Source organism: Acinonyx jubatus, chromosome B3 (assembly GCF_027475565.1).
Source record: "Acinonyx jubatus isolate Ajub_Pintada_27869175 chromosome B3, VMU_Ajub_asm_v1.0, whole genome shotgun sequence".
NCBI classification, from domain to species: Eukaryota; Metazoa; Chordata; class Mammalia; order Carnivora; family Felidae; genus Acinonyx; species Acinonyx jubatus.
The window spans coordinates 45,129,117-45,147,951 of NC_069386.1; the positions used below are offsets into that span (position 1 = coordinate 45,129,117).

Here is an 18,835-nt window from a genome sequence, read left to right on the forward strand (position 1 = left end):
TTTATCTAGTCAAGTTATTTTTTGTATGTGGTGAGCTATCAGTGCACATTTAAATCAATTAGAATACATTTAAAAAATAAAATAGGCATATGCAGTTTTAGATTTTTAACTTTTCTGTTTAAAGATGTGAAATGTGAAGCTTTTTTAAAAAACAAATGTCTTTTAGCCACACTTTGCGTGTGAATTTTAAAATACTAGATTTCTAAAATAGGAATGGGAAGAAACAACCTTAGCTTCGTTTATGAACATATTATATGATAAAAACTGAAGATACTCTTGTTAAAACCAGGAGCAAAGTAAAAATGCTCTCACTGTTATTCAGCATGGTTTGGTAGTTCTAGTTAGTGTAGTTAAAAAAAGTGTAGTTTCAAAAAATATAGAATTATAAAGAGAGGAATAAAAGATTTATATAAGAAAAGCAGAATCAACAAAGTGCCAGCTAAAATGAGAGAGGGACAAAATAATATTCTTAGACTTTTGCATGCCCAGGGGCTCATGAATCCCCTACCCTACAGAGGTACATGGATCTCTCATTAGAATTCCTCTTGTAGAGAGGAAAAAAAAGAGGGTTTATAATGAGTCAGTACTAATGAAACTAAGTGCTAAAGTGACTTTGTACAGATTTGATTCCTGTTTTGTAATACTCTACCTATTCAACTCTGCTGCTATAGTATGAAAGCTGTGAGAGAAAATACATTAAAGAATGAGCATATAGCTGTATTGCAGAAACAAATGGTTGGCTGGAATTGGCTTTTGAGTTAATTTGCTTACATCTGTTTTGTATTATTTGGGAACTTTTTCTGTTCAGTATATTACCTGTGACATCAGGGCAAGGCATTTCTTGCTTAAATGATAGCACCTGTGGTAAACTAGCCCTATTAATACACTATTAAACACTTAGATTGAAGCAAGCATGTAGAAAAAGAAATACGCAGCAGCTGGTAGAAGTCGAGGGAATTTGTGTGTATACAGAAAAGTTGTCGAGCTTCTGAAACTTGAAAATGCGTACAGATCACTGGGAATCACGTAGGGCTGGGTAGAGCCTGAGTTGCTTGGGAAATTCCAAAGGGGAGCCCAAGATTTTGCATTGCTGACAATTCCCCAGGAGACACCTATGCAGTCAGTCCCTGAAACACAATTTGAATAGCAAGATTCTGTGTGTGTCAAGACTCAACATCTACAAACACAAATTTCCAGTCTCTCTGGTAATAGTTAATGAATGGCCTTATTTGAACACGTGCTGAATAGTAGGCTCCCAGATTTTCTTTTAGCTTTTTAGCTTAAGTGTTGAGTTTGGAACTTCAGTACTGCTAAGAAGTTCTTGAAAATGGTGTATGTTCTTACTTCTTAACTGATATTTTCCCTTGATGTTTGGTTTCCCCCAGTGTTCTTTTGGTACCTGTGATCACTGGTTGTCATTTAATCTTTTTGTTTCCCCCATTTTTTACTACTTATGTCTTATTAACAGAAATGTAGTTAATTATGAATAATGAGTCATTGAAGGTTGCTTAGTAGTTTCTTGGAGGCGAGTAGAATATTGATTTCATTAATTTTCCTTAAAGATGACAAGTTGTAATATTTGAATTGTCTTTGTTTTTGATTCTGGACTAAAAAAAAAAATTTTTTTTAATGTTTTATTTTTGGGAGAGCACAAGCAGGGGAAGGGCAATGTGAGAGAGGGGCAGAGGATCCAAAGCAGGCTCTGCACTGACAGTAGCAAGTCCAATGTGGGTCTCAAACTCAGGAACTGCAAGATCACAACCTGAGCCGAAGTCGGACGCTCAACCAACTGAACCACCCAGATGCCCCTGGATTTTTTTTTGGAAAATTTTATGACTTAGAGAAAGGTAAAAGAAAGACCAAATACCCATATACCTACCAGTTTGATTAAACATTTTTCTTAAAAAAATTTTAAGTAGATTTATTGAGGTTTAATTTCCATACAATAAAATTCAACAGTTAATTTTGAGAAATGTACATAGCTGTATAACCACTTCCATAACATAGAACATTTATATCTGCCTATAAAATTCCCTTGAGCTCTTTGCAGTCAATTCAGAATACTTAAAAAAAATTTTTTTTTAATCTTTATTTATTTTTGAGAGAGAAAGAGAGACAGAGCATGAGTGGAGCCTCCTCCATGGAGAGCCATATGAACCTCTCTCATAGAGAGAGGGAAACACAGAATCCAAAGCAGGATCCAGTCTCCAAGCTGTCAGCACAGAGCCTGACATGGGGCTCGAACTCACGAACCGTGAGATCATGACCAGAGCTGAAGTTGGGCGCTTAACTGACTGAGCCACCCAGGCACCCCCAGAATACTTTCTGATATCCCTTTTGATTTCTTCTTTGACCAATGGGCTAATTAAATGTGTGTTAAGTTTCTAATATTTTGGGTTTTTGCCACACATCTGTTACTGATTTACTTGCAGTATAGTCAGAAAACATACTGTATGAGTTCAGCCTTTAAAAATTTATGGAAACATGGTTTATAGCCCAGAATTAAGGTCTGTCTTGGTGAATATTCCATGTGTCCTTGAAAATAATGTATTGTTGTTTAGTGGAATGTTTTGTGAATGTTGATTGGATCAAATTGTTTGATAGTGGTCAAGTTTTTTGTATTTTTATTTTTTTGTCTACTAGTTCAGTGTGGACTGTTAATGATTTCCAACTATAATTATGATTAATAATTACAACTTCTTTCAGTTCTGTCAACTTTTTCTTCATGTGCTTTGAAGCTCTGTTATGTGATACACATTTAAGATAGTTATGTCCTTTTGATGAATTGGGAGACATCTTTCTTTACTCATAAGTTTTTTGTTTTGAAGTTTACTTTGATAATACCATAGCCATTTCAGCTTTCTTTGTATTGTTTGGATGATATAACTTTTCCCATCCTTTTTACTTTAACTCATCTTTATTTTTGTGTTAAAATGTCTTTGTACAGCCTGTAGTTATATTTTCTTTTTTTGTAAAAATAAGAAAATGACTGTCTCATGTTTACTTATTGGTTTAGATCATTTACATTTAATGTATTTATTGATACGGTTGAGTTTAAAACTACTATTATAATATTTGTTTTCTGTTTTCTTTTCTTTCTTTTTTAATTAAATATGCTCCACACTCAGCAATGGAGCCCAATGTGTGGCTTGAACTCACGACCCTGTGAGATCAAGAGTCAAATGTTTAACTGACTGAACCATCCAGGCACCCCATACTATTTGTTTTCTGTTAGTTTTTTACCCCCTTCTTTTCCTGCAGTTTTTTTGGGACTAATTTATTTTAAAAAGATTCCATTTATCTTTGTTGGTTTATGTGTTAAGCCTGTTAGCTATTTTTTTTTTAGAAGTTATTCCTAAGATGTGCAATGTATATCAATAACTTATCATTATATACCTTTACATAATACACGCTTCCATTTCTCTTCTCCATTGGGCTATTATCATCTATTTTAATTCTATATCATAAATGCCACAGCACATTGTGGGTTTTTTTTAATAGTCATTTAACTTTTTTTTTTTATGTGACAATCTTTAATTCATCATTATGACCTACACACATGGTTAACAATATGTAGTAATGACACATCATATTGTGTTCTATGTTTTTCAGTTAATATTCAAAGACACTTTCTAGTTGAATCTAATCATCATAATTACTATTGCTGCATGAAAAATAGGACCTGACCAACATAATGGACTTTTTAGCAACAATTTTGCTTCATATGCAGTTCCATATTAGTCATTTAACTTTTAAAGAGATTAAAAAAGGAGAAAATAATTATTTTTATTTTCTCATATATTCATTATTTCTGGCACTATTCTTTGTGTCAGTACATATTTACATCTGGTATCATTCCTTCTGCCTGAAAAACTTCCTTTAACATTTCTTGTAATGCAGGTAGGTATACTAGTGATAATTTGGCAGGTTTGATGTCTGAAAAAGTGGTCGTGTCACTTTACCTTCATTTGTGAGAGATATTTTCACTGGATATAGAATCTTAGGTTGAGAAGTTTTTTGTTCTTATAGTACTATAAACATGTTGCTGCATTATCTTCTGACTTATGTAGAATTATGCTGTCATTTATACTTTTGTTCCTCTGTATATAATGTCTTTTTTTCTAGCTCCTTTGGGTTTTTTTATCCCTAGTTTTCAGCCATTTGCTTATGATTTGCCTCTGTGTGGTTTTCTTTTATATTTAATTCTGCTTAAGATTTGTTGAGTTTCTTGGTTCTGTAGATTTATAGTTAAATCTTTTACCTTTTCAACCCCCCCCTTCATGTTTGTTTCCTTGTATGCTTTTTACATATAGAACATATTTATAATAGCTGTTTTAACCTCTTTGTATGCCAATTCCATCATCTCTGTAATTTCTGTCTCTATTGTCTGATTTTTTCCCAGTTATGCAGAAAAATATATTTATATTTTCCTGATTTTTTTTTTTTTTTTACATGCATGGTAGTTTTTGAAATCATTCTGATTTTTACTTAGATTTTGTCTCTCCTTTAGATACTGTCTGATTTTTTTGGTGTATAGTTCAACTATTTGGAATCAGTTTAATCCTTTGAAATATTGCCTTTAATCTTTGCTAGGGTAAGATCCATAACACCTTTAGTGTATGGGTAATTTTACCCCATGAATAAGGTGATGTTTTTTGAGGGCTATACCTATGCTCCATATATTGCAGGTCTTTTTTCCCTGGATAGTGGAAATATGAACACTTCTCAGCCCTTTACTGGCTTTGAAGATTGTTCTTACTTCTTTTGTGTGTGGTTCATTTTTCTGGGCTGGCATAGTTTATTCTCTCACGTGTTCAGATTAGTACTCAACCAGACACTTAAAGGGACAAGGTCTCAGAGCTCTCTCTGTTCAACTTTCCCTTGACCCTCTAACCCACAGATTCTGAATGCCCGGCCTCACTCAACTCAGTTATTTGGCCCCTCAGTTGAGTGAGAACACCAGGCTGTTTGTGTTCTTCCACCCCACACATTGGCCTGGACACTGCTTGTAGTTAGTAAGTTGGGCCAGTTGTAGATCTCATCTCATTTTGCTTATCTTCTTATGTGTTTTGTTTAGTTTTCTAATTGTTTACGGTGGGGGTAGGTTAAATTCAGTCCCTTTTTCTCCATTAGAGCCAGAAGTGGAAACTGGTTTAATAATTTGAGTCCTTTTCCTTTTTTCCTGCATAGACTACAGTGAAAATTATGCATGTCACTTTACCCCTAAGCACTTTAAAATATATCTCCAAAAATTCAAAATATTCTTCTGTATAACCACAGTGTTGTTGTACTGAAGAGAATTAACAAGATCTTCTAAATATTATCCAGGACTGATTCTAGTTTGTCCAGGATTGTTTCCAAATGTTTTTTGTTTACTTCTTAATTGGATTACTTACTATTTTGCACTTTTTTTTTGTTTTGTTTCTTTCATTGTTTTTGCTCTAGTATATTTGGACAATGTGATATTTATGGTTGTGTGGCTTTTCTCTGTCCTGTTGTTCTTTTTGCTGTGATATAATGTGGATAACTTGTCTCTGAGCCGTAGTTAGAAGGGCTGATTATTTGTGTTTTACCCGCTTTTCTCCAGTCATGGGGTCATGATTATATACAACCTCTTTGAGAATTCCAAGGCTCTGTTCTCTTTTGGAATTAAAAAAAAAAGTGAATTGTATGACTTCTGAGTGTTAGGGACAGACAGCATCAGGAATCCCAGGAGTCATTGCTAGGAAGTGTCAAAATGCAAATCCAGTTCTGTATTATGCTTTTCCACTTTCTCATTAGAATATTGTTTCCTTGGCTGCCTGTTTGAGAGATTATGCCATTAGATTATTCTCAGTGTTGTATTAGTGCACTGGGTCTCTTCAATACAAACAACAAAAAATCCTCTGTTTGGTAGCCTTTTCTAATTTCAGTGCTGTAAATATCATCCCCCCCCCCCCCCCCCATGGCTAATTTCAAGCTACCAACATAATGTCATTGGTTACAGATTTGGGAAGAGATCAGGTGCTTACGAGCCTGTATTAGGTCACTTCACACACTGGTTATATTCTTTTCTTACTTGGTTTCAGTTCTTGAGGAATTTGTTTTTAACTTTTTTTTTGAGAGAGTGAGTAGTGAGTAGGGGAGTGGCTGAGGGAGAGGGAGAGAGAATTTGTTTTTAATGTTTATTTACTTTTGAGAGACATTGAGAGCAGGAGCAGGGGAGGTACAGAGAGGGAGGGAGACAGAGGATCCAAAGCAGGCTCTATGCTGACAGCAGAAAGCCCGGATGTGGGGCTCGAACAAACTCACGGCACTGTGAGATCATGACCTGAGCAGAAGTCTGACACTTAACCAATTGAGGTATCCAGGTGCCCTGAGGGAGAGAGAATCTCAAGCAGGCTCTACACCCAGTGCGGAGCCATCCATCTCAGGACTGAGAGATCATGACATGAGCTGAAATTGAGAGTCAGACACTTAACCAACTGAGGCACCCAGGTGCCCCAAGAATTTTTTTTTTTTAATATGGGAGGGTGTGCTGTTTTTTATAAGTTTTTTCTCCCCAACAGATCCCCCTTTGTTTTATTAAGTATTGGGGGGAGATAAATTACATAATACCGTTTCAATACATTATCTTCAGTGGTTTTTTTTTTCCTTTTTTTATTACTGGGATCGTATCATAAATAGTGGTGTTTAGGCATAGCTAACCCAAAAACATGGGTCTTGTTTAGAAGATGATAAGAAGATGGACTTGGTAACCATGTGTTCCTGGATAGCATTTTTTTAAATAATGTTTTTATTTATTTTTGAGAGAGAGAGAGAGAGAGCATGAGCAGGGGAGGAGGGGCAGAGAGAGAGGGAGACACAGACTCTGAAGCAGCCTCCAGACTCTGAGCTGTCAGCTCAGAGCCCAATGCAGGCCCTAAACCCCTGAACTGTGAGATTATGTCCTGAGCTAAAGTCAGACGCTCAACCTACTGAGCCACCCAGGCGCCCTTCCTGGGTAGCAATTTTTAATTTGACCCATTAAAATCTGTGAATTGTGTTTTATCTCTGTTATAAAGATCCAGAAAAATCATTAGTCAGATCCTTTGCCAATGAAAGTAAACATTATCTTGCCTTAGAAAATTCCTTTGTGTGTGGGACAGAGGAAAGATGACTGTTTAATAACTCAGGAGTGTTCCATCCATGCAAATAATTGAGCTTTTATCACATGTCACTGAAATAGCCATGGTTATTGTTTTAAGTTATCAGAAATGGCAGAACACTTTATCTGAAATGTGACTTAAAAAGTTGACTTTTTTGGTGCTGAAAAAGGAGTGGAAGCAGTAACTTTGCAAAGCCAAGTTTGTGCTGTGGCTATTCAGTCCACTTAAATACAATTCAGTAATCCAGTGGAAATCCTACATTTGATTTTCAAAATGAAAGAAACCACCCAAAAGTTCTCATACTACAACTTTCTCATTCTTGATTTCTTCTTGATATTTTCTCTTGTGTGGGGTATTTTTTTAAACCTAAGTATAAACTTAAAAAATTTTTTAAGGGATATGGTAAATGTTTAATATAATATTTGATTCCATTATTTAGTCTTGATTTTTAAACATTTCATACTAGTAGGCTTTATCATCTCTTATACCCTAGCTTCACTGTGTTTTCTTTGTTAGTTGCAAAGATAGTTTTGGATTCTAGTTTTGGATTCCATTCTTGTCATTTCTCTTGAGAACACTGCATTCAATAGTACAGTGAAGTGATTCAATAATAGTTTAAATTAAGTGATCCTTTAATGCCAGCCTTTGTGCTAAGCAGTTTACATGCATTTAGGGTAGCCCTTATCTCTATTTTACAGATAAAAAACCTAAGATTTTTAAAAAGTTAAAAAATTACCCAGCTCATGCAGTCATTGCTAGGAAGTGTCAGGATGCAAATCCAGTTCTGTGTTTATTCCTCAGTATGGCCTCAATTAGTGTATGTAGGTCTCAAAGGCAAGTGTGGGAGGAGGAAGTAGAGGAAGAGATGGGAGGAGATGATGGTGATGATGATGATGAAGAACAAGAAGAAAAAGAAGGAGGAGGAGGAGGAGAATTATTTACTGTGCCTAGTGTATTGTAGGCACTTTCCTAATTGCCACCCATGGCTTAAATCATAATCCAAACAGCCTTGAGAGAGAGGTATTCTACTTCTTTCCAGTTAAAAAAAAAAATTCTTTTTTAACGTTTATTTATTTTTGAGAGACAGAGCATGAGCAGGTGACAGGCAGAGAGAGAGGGAGACACAGAATCCGAAGCAGGCTCCAGGCTCTGAGCTGTCAACACAGAGCCTGACGTGGGGGTCGAACTCACAAACTGCAAGATCATTAACTGAGTCAAGTCGGATGCTTAACCGACTGAGTCACCCAGGCACACCTACTTCTGTCTGGTTTTAAGGATGGGGCACTGAAGCTGAGTCTTGCATTTGCTCAGGGAAACAAGCTAATAAATAAAGGTAATGGGATCTAAACCGAATAGTTTTTTTATTCTAGTAAAAAAAATGCTTGCCATAAAATTTACTACCTTAACCATTTCTAAGTATACAGTTCAGTAGTATTAAATATATTTACCTTGTTTTGCAACCATTCTCCAGCATTTAAACCCAGATCATTTGACATAAGAATTTGTGTCCTTAGCTGTACAATGACCAGTCACAGACTTGTATGTACAGAAAATTCAGTGATGGACACTTAGGCTTCATGCAGTACATTAGAGAAACCATTATAGTTTCTTTTTGAAAACATACTTGGTGTTTTGTTTTATAAAAGAGGGCAGTTTTCTTTAGGAAGACATTTTGGTTTGTTAAGGATTCACTCATGGTGAAGATGGAGAAACCAGGACCAGATTTATCCCCCTGCCTGGAAAAATCTAAGGAAACCAAGGAAAAAAAAAAAAAAAAAAGCAGAGAAACCACAGTTTTTAAGACTGGTCACCAGATGGTAAATGACAGTGATCCCTGAGAGAGGGGAAATAAATGAGTCAAGACGTCTGGTTGTTCCAACTTTCTATCTTGAGAAAATTTCCATCTGCAGTGATATGAGAGGAAACCTAGGTGGAGGCCAGCTAACTCTCTGAGTTGAGAAGATGAAACTGAGACTCAAGCAGGACCAAAGTAACTAGAATTCACAGACAGAATATCAGAGTGAAGAGCACTGCATAGAGAGAGAATCCCTGAGATTTGCGAAGGGTTCTCCTAGTGTTTGGCAGAGTATTGATCAGTGCATACATGTGAAGAAACTGTCTGAGTCCAGGGAAAGAAACAGTGCCTTGTGTTCACATAAGACAGCAAATAGTGCCTGTTCTCACTGGCCAGACTGGGAAAACTCTTAATTTGTGGAGCAATCGGGTAGACTACTCAGAAAAGTCTTCCTTCACTAGTTGGGAATAATTAGCCCTACAGTGAGCACTGCTCCAGAACCACCTAACAAATTAAAAATGCAAGACCCAAAAGGATCAAACTGTTTCCAAGTAACTGTACTTTCTCTTACAACAAAGCCTGAGAATATCTGTAAAAATACAAAAATTGCTTACCACCCAATAAAGTGAAATTTGTAATGTCTGGGATCCATTTAGTGAAAGATTATAAGGCATACGTTGAAGCAAGAAAACAATAATCCATAGTGAGAAGAATAAGCAACCAATTGGAACCAACCTGGAAGTGACACAGGTGTTAGAATTAACAGACAAGTGCATTAAAAGAGTTATTACTGTATTTCATGTAAGTAGAGACATAGAAAATATTAAACACAAATCTAACTTATAGAGATGAAAAGTATACTGTTTTCAATGGGAAGTACACTGGATGACATTAACAGCAGATTAGACATTGCAGAATATTAGTGAACTAGAAGACATAGCAGTAGAAACAATTGAAAATAAAAAGAGATAAAAGAATTTTTAATGAATATGAAAAACCACTAGTGGACTGTGGGAAGGGTTTGAATGACCTGATATACTTGTAATTGGAATCCTTCTGGAGAAGGATGGAGAGAGTTCAACAACAACACAACAACAACAAAACTGGAAGAAATAATGGTTGAAAAAGTGTCCAGCCACAGATCCAAGAAGTTCACTGTTACAAAGCTCAAGAAATATGGAGAAACCAAAGCACATGGTAATCAAATTATTCAAAATCAGTGGTAAAGAGGAAAATCTTAAAAACAAACTAGGGAGGGTAAAGACACATTATATTCAGAGGCGAAGATGAGGATGACAGATTTCTTGTCAGAAGGAATACAATTGAAAAGATGGTGGAGCAACATCTTAAAAGTATTTAAAGAAAAATATATGAACCTGTCAGCCTATAATTCTATGCTTCATGGAAATATCTTTCAAAAATGAAGACAAAGACTTCAGACATACAAAAGCTGGAAGAGTTTTTCACCAGCAGAATAAATATTAGAGGAAGTCATCCAGAAGGAAAATGATACTAGATGGAAATATGGATTCACATAAAGGAATAAAGAACCCTGAAAATGATGATTAAAGGAGATTTTTTTTTTCTTGTTATTTAAACCTCCTTAAAAGATAATTATTTCAGGACACCTGAATGGCACAGTCATTTAAGCATCTGACTTTGGCTCAGGTCATGATCTCATGGTTGATGGGTTTGAGCTCTCTGTTGGACTCTGTGCTGACAGCTTGGAGCCTGGAGCCTGCTTCATATTTTGTGTCTTCCTCTTTCTCTCCCCTTCCCCTGCTAGCGCTCTCTCACTGTTTCCAAAAATTTAATAAAATAATTATTTCAACCCAAACAAAAACAATATATTGTGGGGTTTATAATATATATATAAGTAAAATATACAATGGCAGTAACCTAAAGGCCAGAAGGAGAGAAATGGAAGTATATTAATATTAGGTTCTTACACCTGACATGTTATAATATCACTTGAAGGTAGGCAGGGATAAGTTAATGAGGTGTACTATAAACCTTAAAGCAACTACTGAAATAGCCAAAGAGTTTTGCTAATAAGCCAATGAAGAGATAATGAAATCATAAAAAATAGTACAAAAGAAAGAAAAAGGAACAAAGTGCAGATGAGTCAAATAGAAATAACATTGATAGACTTAAATCTACCCATATTAGTAACTTTTATTTTCAAAAAATTTAATGTTTTTATTTATATTTGAGAGAGAGGTACAGAGTACAAGTGGGAAAGGGGCAGAGAGGGAGGCACAGAATCAGAAGCAGGCTTGTGTTTCTGAGCTGTCAGCACAGAGCCTGACATGGGCCTTGAACTCGAGAACGGTGAGATCATGACCTGAGCTGAAGTCAGTGCTTAACCAGTTGAGCCACCCAGGTGCCCCATTAGTAACTACTTTAAATGTAAATGATCTAGACATCCTAATTAAAAGGCAGAGATTATCAGATTGGATAAAAAGCAAGACCCAAGGGGCGCCTGGCCGGCTCACTTGGTAGAACATGTAACTCTTGGTTTCAGGGTTGTGAGTTCAAGCCCTATGTTGGGCATAGAGATCACTTAAAGAAAAAAACCAAGACCCGATTATATGCTGCTTATGACAACTTCACTTTAAATATCAAGATACAGATAGGTTAAAAGTAAAGGATGGAAAAAGATACACTATGCTAGTCCAAAAAAAAAAAAAGTGGCCATTTTAATATCAAAGTGGATTTTAGGACATAGACTATTGCAAAGAATAAAGAAGATCATTTGTTTTTGTTTTTTTTTTTTAATTTTTAATGTTTATTTGTTTTTGAGGGAGCCAGAGAGACAGAGCATGAGCAGGGGGAGGGGCAGAGAGAGAGGGAGACACAGAATTTGAAACAGACTCCAGGCTCTGAGCTGTCAGCATAGAGCCAGATGCAGGGCTCAAACTCACAAACCGTGAGATATGATCTGAGCCGAAGTCGGACGCTTAACTGACTGAGCCACCCAGGTGCCCTGAAGATCATTTGTTAATGATAAAGGATGAATTGATCCAAAAGGCATGATAATCATGAACATTTATGCATGTAATAACAGAGCTTCAAAAATCAACAAAGCAAACAGTTGCAGGAGAAAAACAGAAGATCACAATCATAGACAGATTTCAGTACCCCTCTCTTGATAATAGAACAGGTAGGTAGAAAAATCAGTAAGGATATAAAAGACTTGAACAATCCCATCATCCAGTTTGACCTGGTTGAAATTTATAGAATACTCAAGAAGAGCAGAGATTGACGTTCCTGGAACACTCACCATTTACAGCAGAATACACATTCTTTTCAAGTGCACATGAAATATTGTAAATATCATATTCTGGGTCATAAAATAACTATTTAAAAGTATTGATATACAAAGCATGTTTTCTGGCTGTAGTGGGGTAAATTAGAAGTCAATAGCAAAAAGATAATTGAGAAAATCCTTAGTATTCGAAAATAAGTAACAGACTTATAAATAGTACATGGATCAAAATGGAAATTAGAAAGTATACTGAATAGAATAAAATGGTAACAGCATAACAGAATCTGTGGGATGCTGCTAAAGCTGTATTAAGGGTACATTTATAGTACTAAACATCTGGATTAGAGAAGAAGCAAAGTCTTAAATCAGTGGCATTACTTTATGCAACAAAAAAGAAGAGTAGTTAAACTCAAAGTAAGCATTAAATAAATAATGAAGACCAAAGGGAAAATCAATAAATAGAAAACAAAGATAATTAGGGAAAATCAAAGGAAATAAAAGTTGTTTTTTTTTTTTTAAATATAAATAAAATCAATAAATCTCTAGCTATCCTGATCAGGAATGAAAGAGACAAGATATAGATTACCAATATCAGGAATGAGAGAAGTAATATCACTACAGATTCAAAAAGATGTAAAAACATAATAAGGGAATTTTGGACAATTTTATTTCCATAACTTAAACATCTTAGGTGAAATGGACAAATTCTTGCAAAACTCATTTAAGAAGTAGATAATGTGAATAGCTCTTTATATATGAAATTGAAATTATAGTTAATAACCTTTTCACAAAGAGAAGTCTAGGCCAGGATGGCTTTACTGCTGAATTCTGCCAAACATTTAAGGAGGTACAAATACCAGTGCTATATGAATGTGTCCACAAAGTTGAAAAAGAGGTAATATTTTCCAACTCCTCTTTTACTCTGATATCAAAACTTGGCAAAGACAGTACAAAAAATAGAAAACTTCAGACCAGTGTCTCTCATGAACACAGATAACAAAGATTCTAAACAAAGTTATATTAGCAAGTCAAATCCCACAATATTGTAAAACATAGTACATTGTAACCAAGTGGGGTTTATTTCAGTAATGCAGGTTGGTTTAATATTAGAAAATCAGTCAATTTGGGGGGCACCTGAGTGGCTCATTCCACTAAGGGTCCAACTTCGGTTCAGGTCATGGTCTCACGGTTCTTGAGTTCGAGCCCTGCATTGGACTCTGTGCAGAGAGCTCAGAGCCTGGAACCTGCTTCAGATTCTGTGTCTCCCTCTCTCTCTGCCCCTCCCCTACTCACACTCTATCCTCAAAAATAAATAAACATTAAAAAAAATAAAAAAAAAATCAGTCAACTTTGTCACGTTAATAAGCTAAAAAAATCCATGGAATCAACTTACTAGGTGTAGAAAGAGCAGGTGACAGGTCAGCATCTGTCCCTGATAGTTTTTATCTACAAAGTATTAATAAAAAACTTACCCTAACCTGATAAAAGACATCAAAGACAAACTTGTGGCTAACTTTCAAACTTTTGTGTATGGTTGAAATTCCCATTACAATAAATTTTTAGAAAAATGTATGTGAAAATAAAGTACTAACATTAGTGAGACAGTTGTTTCATACATATTTATAGATATTTGAATAATCATGGAATCGTATTAGGACTAGAATGGACCTTCATTATGATACTAATTCAAACTGTTTATTTTTTATAGGTCAATATGGAAATCCTTTAAATAAATACATTAGACATTATGAAGGATTATCTTATGATGTGGATTCATTACACCAAAAACACCAGCGTGCCAAAAGAGCAATTTCACACGAGGACCAGTTTTTACGTCTAAATTTCCATGCCCATGGAAGGTGAGTAAACTTACTGCTGTGTCTGAAGTTTTCTTATATTTAGTCTGGTTAGAAGAAGAAATTTATATCATTAATTTTCCTTCTCTAATGGAAAGGTCCTCATTCTAGTCTAGAATTTGGTATATATACTAAAAAAAAATGTTTTCTTTTAAAATGGATTGCCCTTTTTATATTAAGGCAACAGTCAAATTTAAATGTTTTTAAATTTTGAAGCCAATCTTCTGTTGTATATTTAGTAGAGGATATATCTTTAAAGAAGAGTCTTGATTTCCCACTACTTTTTATGTATTTTATGGGTCAATAGATCTGTCTTCTGGTGCCAACAGTGAAGGTAGCTGGTTTTATGTCATTGATACATTTAATTTCTCATTAACTCAATTTTATTAACTCTAAAATGACAGTTTATAGACAGATCACCTACTGTACTGCTCATTTCTCGGACAGAATTGTTAAGGGATAAAGAACAGGGAGCCAGGGGAGAAAGGCAGAAATCACATTTGTTTAGTGCCTGGGGTGTCCCAGGTGCATATATGCTTTATATGCATTTTCTTTTTTAATCTTCTCAAAACCCAAAGTAAATATCTATTTATATCTGAGGAAACTAAGGCTCAGAGAAGTTAAATTATTTCTTTAAAGTTACACAGCATAGGGGCGCCTGAGTGGCACAGTCAGTTAAGTGTCGTCGCATCAGCTCAGGTCATGATCTCGCTGTTCGTGCGTTCGAGCCCCATGTTGGGCTCTGTGCTGACAGTTCAGAGCCTGGAGCCTGCTTCAGATTTTGTGTCTCCCTCTCTATCTACCTGTCCCCCACTCACAGTCTGTCTCTCTCTGTCTCTCAAAAATGAATGAACGTTAAAAAAAAAAAAATTTAAAATTACACAGCATAGATTTGGGCCAGATCTGACTGACTCAGACCTTGTACTTTTTTCTTTCTGTTGTTTAGGGGTACAAAATCTTTGGTTAGATACAAAATCTTGGAGTATTCTCTATTAGACTTTGTCTTGCTTGCTGTAATTGGTAAATCTATTCCTTTTGTGTTTTTCCTATTGATACAACCCTGATTTATTGTTCACCTCCTAATAGGTTTCCCAGCTTCCTTTCCATTTATCATTAAAGCTATCCTATGGACTGCTACAAGATGACTGTTCCTTAAATGCTTACTTTTTCATGTCAGCTGATTTTTCTAAAGTCCTCAATTAATGATTGTAAGCCAAATTTTTAACTTGGCTTTCACGATTCTCTGTAAATTAATTCTAGTCTGTTTTTGTAAACTTTGTTCCGTTTCCCAATATAAGCGTCCTTTTCACCCAGAATGATCATCTGGTTGCTGAATATACCATGAGCAGTTTGTTTTCGGAGTCATTTATCTTAAATCTTGATCATCTTTTAATGTACAGTTCAAGTTCTACTTCTTTAAAAATTTACCTACACCTTCCTCAGAACTTTTAAATTGCTCATCTGTACCACTGGTATTTGATTTGTTCTGTCTTCCTTTTTATGAGTATATTTGTTTATTTTTCTATAACTTTTTTGTTCCTCACAGGGAGGCATCCTGGCTACTGTTTAGTAATGTTTATTTTTTGTACTTATGCTTAAGTACAGATGTACAGATGCTTAGGGCGCCTGGGTGGCTTGGTCGGTTAAGCGTCCGACTTTGGCTCAGGTCCTGATCTCACCACTCGTGAGTTCAAGCCCCGCTTCGGGCTCTGTGCTGACAGCTCAGAGCCTGGAGCCTGTTTGGGATTCTGTGTCTCCCTCTCTCTCTGATCCTCCCACGTTCATGCTCTGTCTCTCTCTGTCTCAAAAATAAATAAATGTTAAAAAAAAATTAAAAGTGTGATCAGATGTACAGATGCTTAAGAAAGATATTAATGGATGAATAATTATTTTTAATCAGATATAAAATTATTAATTACTAATCATATAATAAATACTATGTAACTTAAAGTGTTTTGCACATGTAAATAAATATTAAATTAACTTATTTTGCATATTAAAATGTAATGATCATTGTAGAAAAAAGTACTTTTAAGTTATAAAATCTCTTGCTTTGATTTGAAGGAGGTAAGAAGATACATTTAGGGTCTTTTTTTTAAGGTAAGAATATTACTGACAGCAATTTATGTAAATTTTTATGACCCTTTACTTCAGATATTTTTTAATTACCCATTTTTTATCAGTATCATGAAATAATAGCAATCTTTCAGCCTTCCTAAGTTTTTAGTGACCACCCCAAAATAAATTTAATATTATATTCCAAATACAGTGTAACTACCGAAAGGAAAAGTCGAGATTCTAGCTGCTTTTGGTTTGGATACCACATTTCTATTACATCATTAGATTTTTATTTGATCTATGACATAATTCATGTTGAGCTTGTGGCAAAGCTAAATTCCTAGCTCTCCCCCACTCCTCCTTTTTTGTTGTGTTTATGCATGTGTGAGAGAGAGCGAACATGTGAGTGCATGCTGTTTAGTCATCCATAAACTTATTTATTGACTGCTAGTTAAAAGTTACCTAGTTTAGGCTGTGGGTGGTAGAAACATAAATCAAACATAGATCTAACAGGGGCTGTAAGATGTGTGCAAGTCATTTCATAGGAGGAAAATGTGATATGGTGCTTTATAGATAAAATACTATAGATATTCAAATGATACAAATGAGACCTGAAGCTCTCAACAAAGGGCCTGCAGCCAGGAGATCTCATGCTGTGTATAAGTGGTCATCTTAAGTACTTTTAACAGAAATCTGTTTAATCAACCATATATATATATACACACACACACACACACACACACACACACATACACACACATACATACACTACTTTTTCTAGAGTAGATCCAAATTGAGGTATTGTATTTTACTCTTTCAATTATCATACTTGTATGTTGATGCTGTCTCAATTTGTGCCCTAAAATGTGGTCATTTTAATTATGTTGTAACATACATTAGTTAAAAATGTGATGATCTGATCGTTTTATTTCTCTCTTTCCTTGCAAAGGTCTATGAAATGACCTGGGTGGTATAGTTATAGATTTCCTGCTAAGTCTCTCCCCCTCCACCATATACAAAAAGTTAGTTTTGGTACTCTACGACCCCCTTAAACAGGACTTGTATTGATACACAAATTATGGGTTATTTGGTTAATAACAATTTATAATACAAATGAGAAGTGATTATGATAAAATAGTGTGTTGATTAGAAGACCCAGTTTTGTTTTGAATATGGTTTTGGGGTGACTTTGGGCTATACCTAGTAGTCCAGTCTGTAAAATGTGTGCTGCTCTTGTGCATTGTGGCTAGACCTGTTATCTATTTTTCCATCTTTTAAAACATAATCAAGTAGAGTTTGTTTCTTCTGATTATATGGTTCAGTTTAATCCCGTAGAATCACATTGCTGTGATTTAAAAATTACAGAATATAATAAATACTGTGTAGTTAACTTAGAAAAGAGGAAAATACCAGAAAAGGGTTCTGCTTAGATGACTTGCATCTCTGAGTACTAGCACAGTCTGTGTGTGTGTGTGTGTGTGTGTGTGTGTGTGTGTGTGTGTGTTTGTGTGTGTGTATTAAAGTCATTCTTTGTGCTGTTTGTTTTATGCTTAAGTGCATGAGCAAACTTTTTTCAACCTGGCTTCCAAGTTTCCTAAATCAGAAAGGGTGTATCACATACCAGATTTACAGATATTAATGTTAAATGAAGAAATGTTGAGATTTTTTAAGCCTGAAGTCCATTCTTAGGAATTCCGTGAATGGCACACCTGGGTGCCTCAGTCATTTAAGCCTCTGACTCTTGATTTTGGCTCGAGTTATGATCTCACGGTTTGTGGTTTCAAGCCCTGTGTTGAGCTCTGCACTGACAGTGCAGAGCCTGCTTGGGATTCTCTCTGTCCCTCTCTGTCTGCCTGTCTCCTGCTTGCATGTGCATGCTCTCTCTCAAAATAAATAAATAAACTTAAAAAAAAAAGAATTCCATGAAAAACTAGTGCTCTTGAAATAAAGTTTGAAGTTGTTTGAAAATATGGATTGCCTGGGTGGCTCAGTCATATAAGTATCCGACTCTTAATCTTAGCTCAGGTTCGTTCGTTCTTTCTTTCTTTCTTCCTTTCTTCCTTTCTTCCTTTCTTTTTTTGTTTTTAACTTGTTTTATTTTTTAAAATTTGCATCTAAATTAGTTAGCCTATAGTGCAATAATGATTTCAGGAGTAGATTCCTTAGTGCCCCTTACCCATTTAGCCCATCCCCCCTCCCACACCCCCTCTAGCAACCCTCAGTTCTCCATATTTATGAGTCTTTTCTGTTTTGTCCCCCTCCCTGTTTTTATATTATTTTTGTTTCCCTTCCCTTATGTTCATCTGTTTTGTCTCAAAGTCCTCATATGAGTGAAGTCATATGATTTTTGTCTTTCTCTGACTAATTTCACTTAGCATAATACCCTCCAGTTCCATCCACGTAGTTGCAAATGGCAAGATTTCATTCTTTTTGATTGCTGAGTAATACTCCATTGTGTGTGTGTGTGTGTGTGTGTGTGTGTGTATGTATACATATATATATATATATATACATATATATATGTATACACACACACATATATATATGTATACATACACACACGCATACATATATATATATGTATACATACACACACACACCACTCCTTCTTTATCCGTTCATCCATCAGTGGACATTTGGACTCTTTCCATACTTTGGCTATTGTCGATAGGGCTGCTATAAACATGGGGGTGCATGTGTCCTTTTGAAATAGCACACCTATATCCTGTGG

At 35.4% G+C, this 18,835-nt stretch overlaps 1 protein-coding gene across 1 annotated transcript in view; it reads left to right on the forward strand.

Annotated features, from left to right (window-relative positions):
* Positions 1 to 18,835, forward strand: part of ADAM10 (ADAM metallopeptidase domain 10) — a 134,668-nt gene that overhangs the window by 19,042 nt on the left and 96,791 nt on the right. The window contains exon 2 of the mRNA XM_027067365.2: positions 13,899 to 14,049. Coding sequence (XP_026923166.1) covers positions 13,899 to 14,049 — 151 coding nt within the window. The remainder of the gene's footprint in view (positions 1 to 13,898; positions 14,050 to 18,835) is intronic.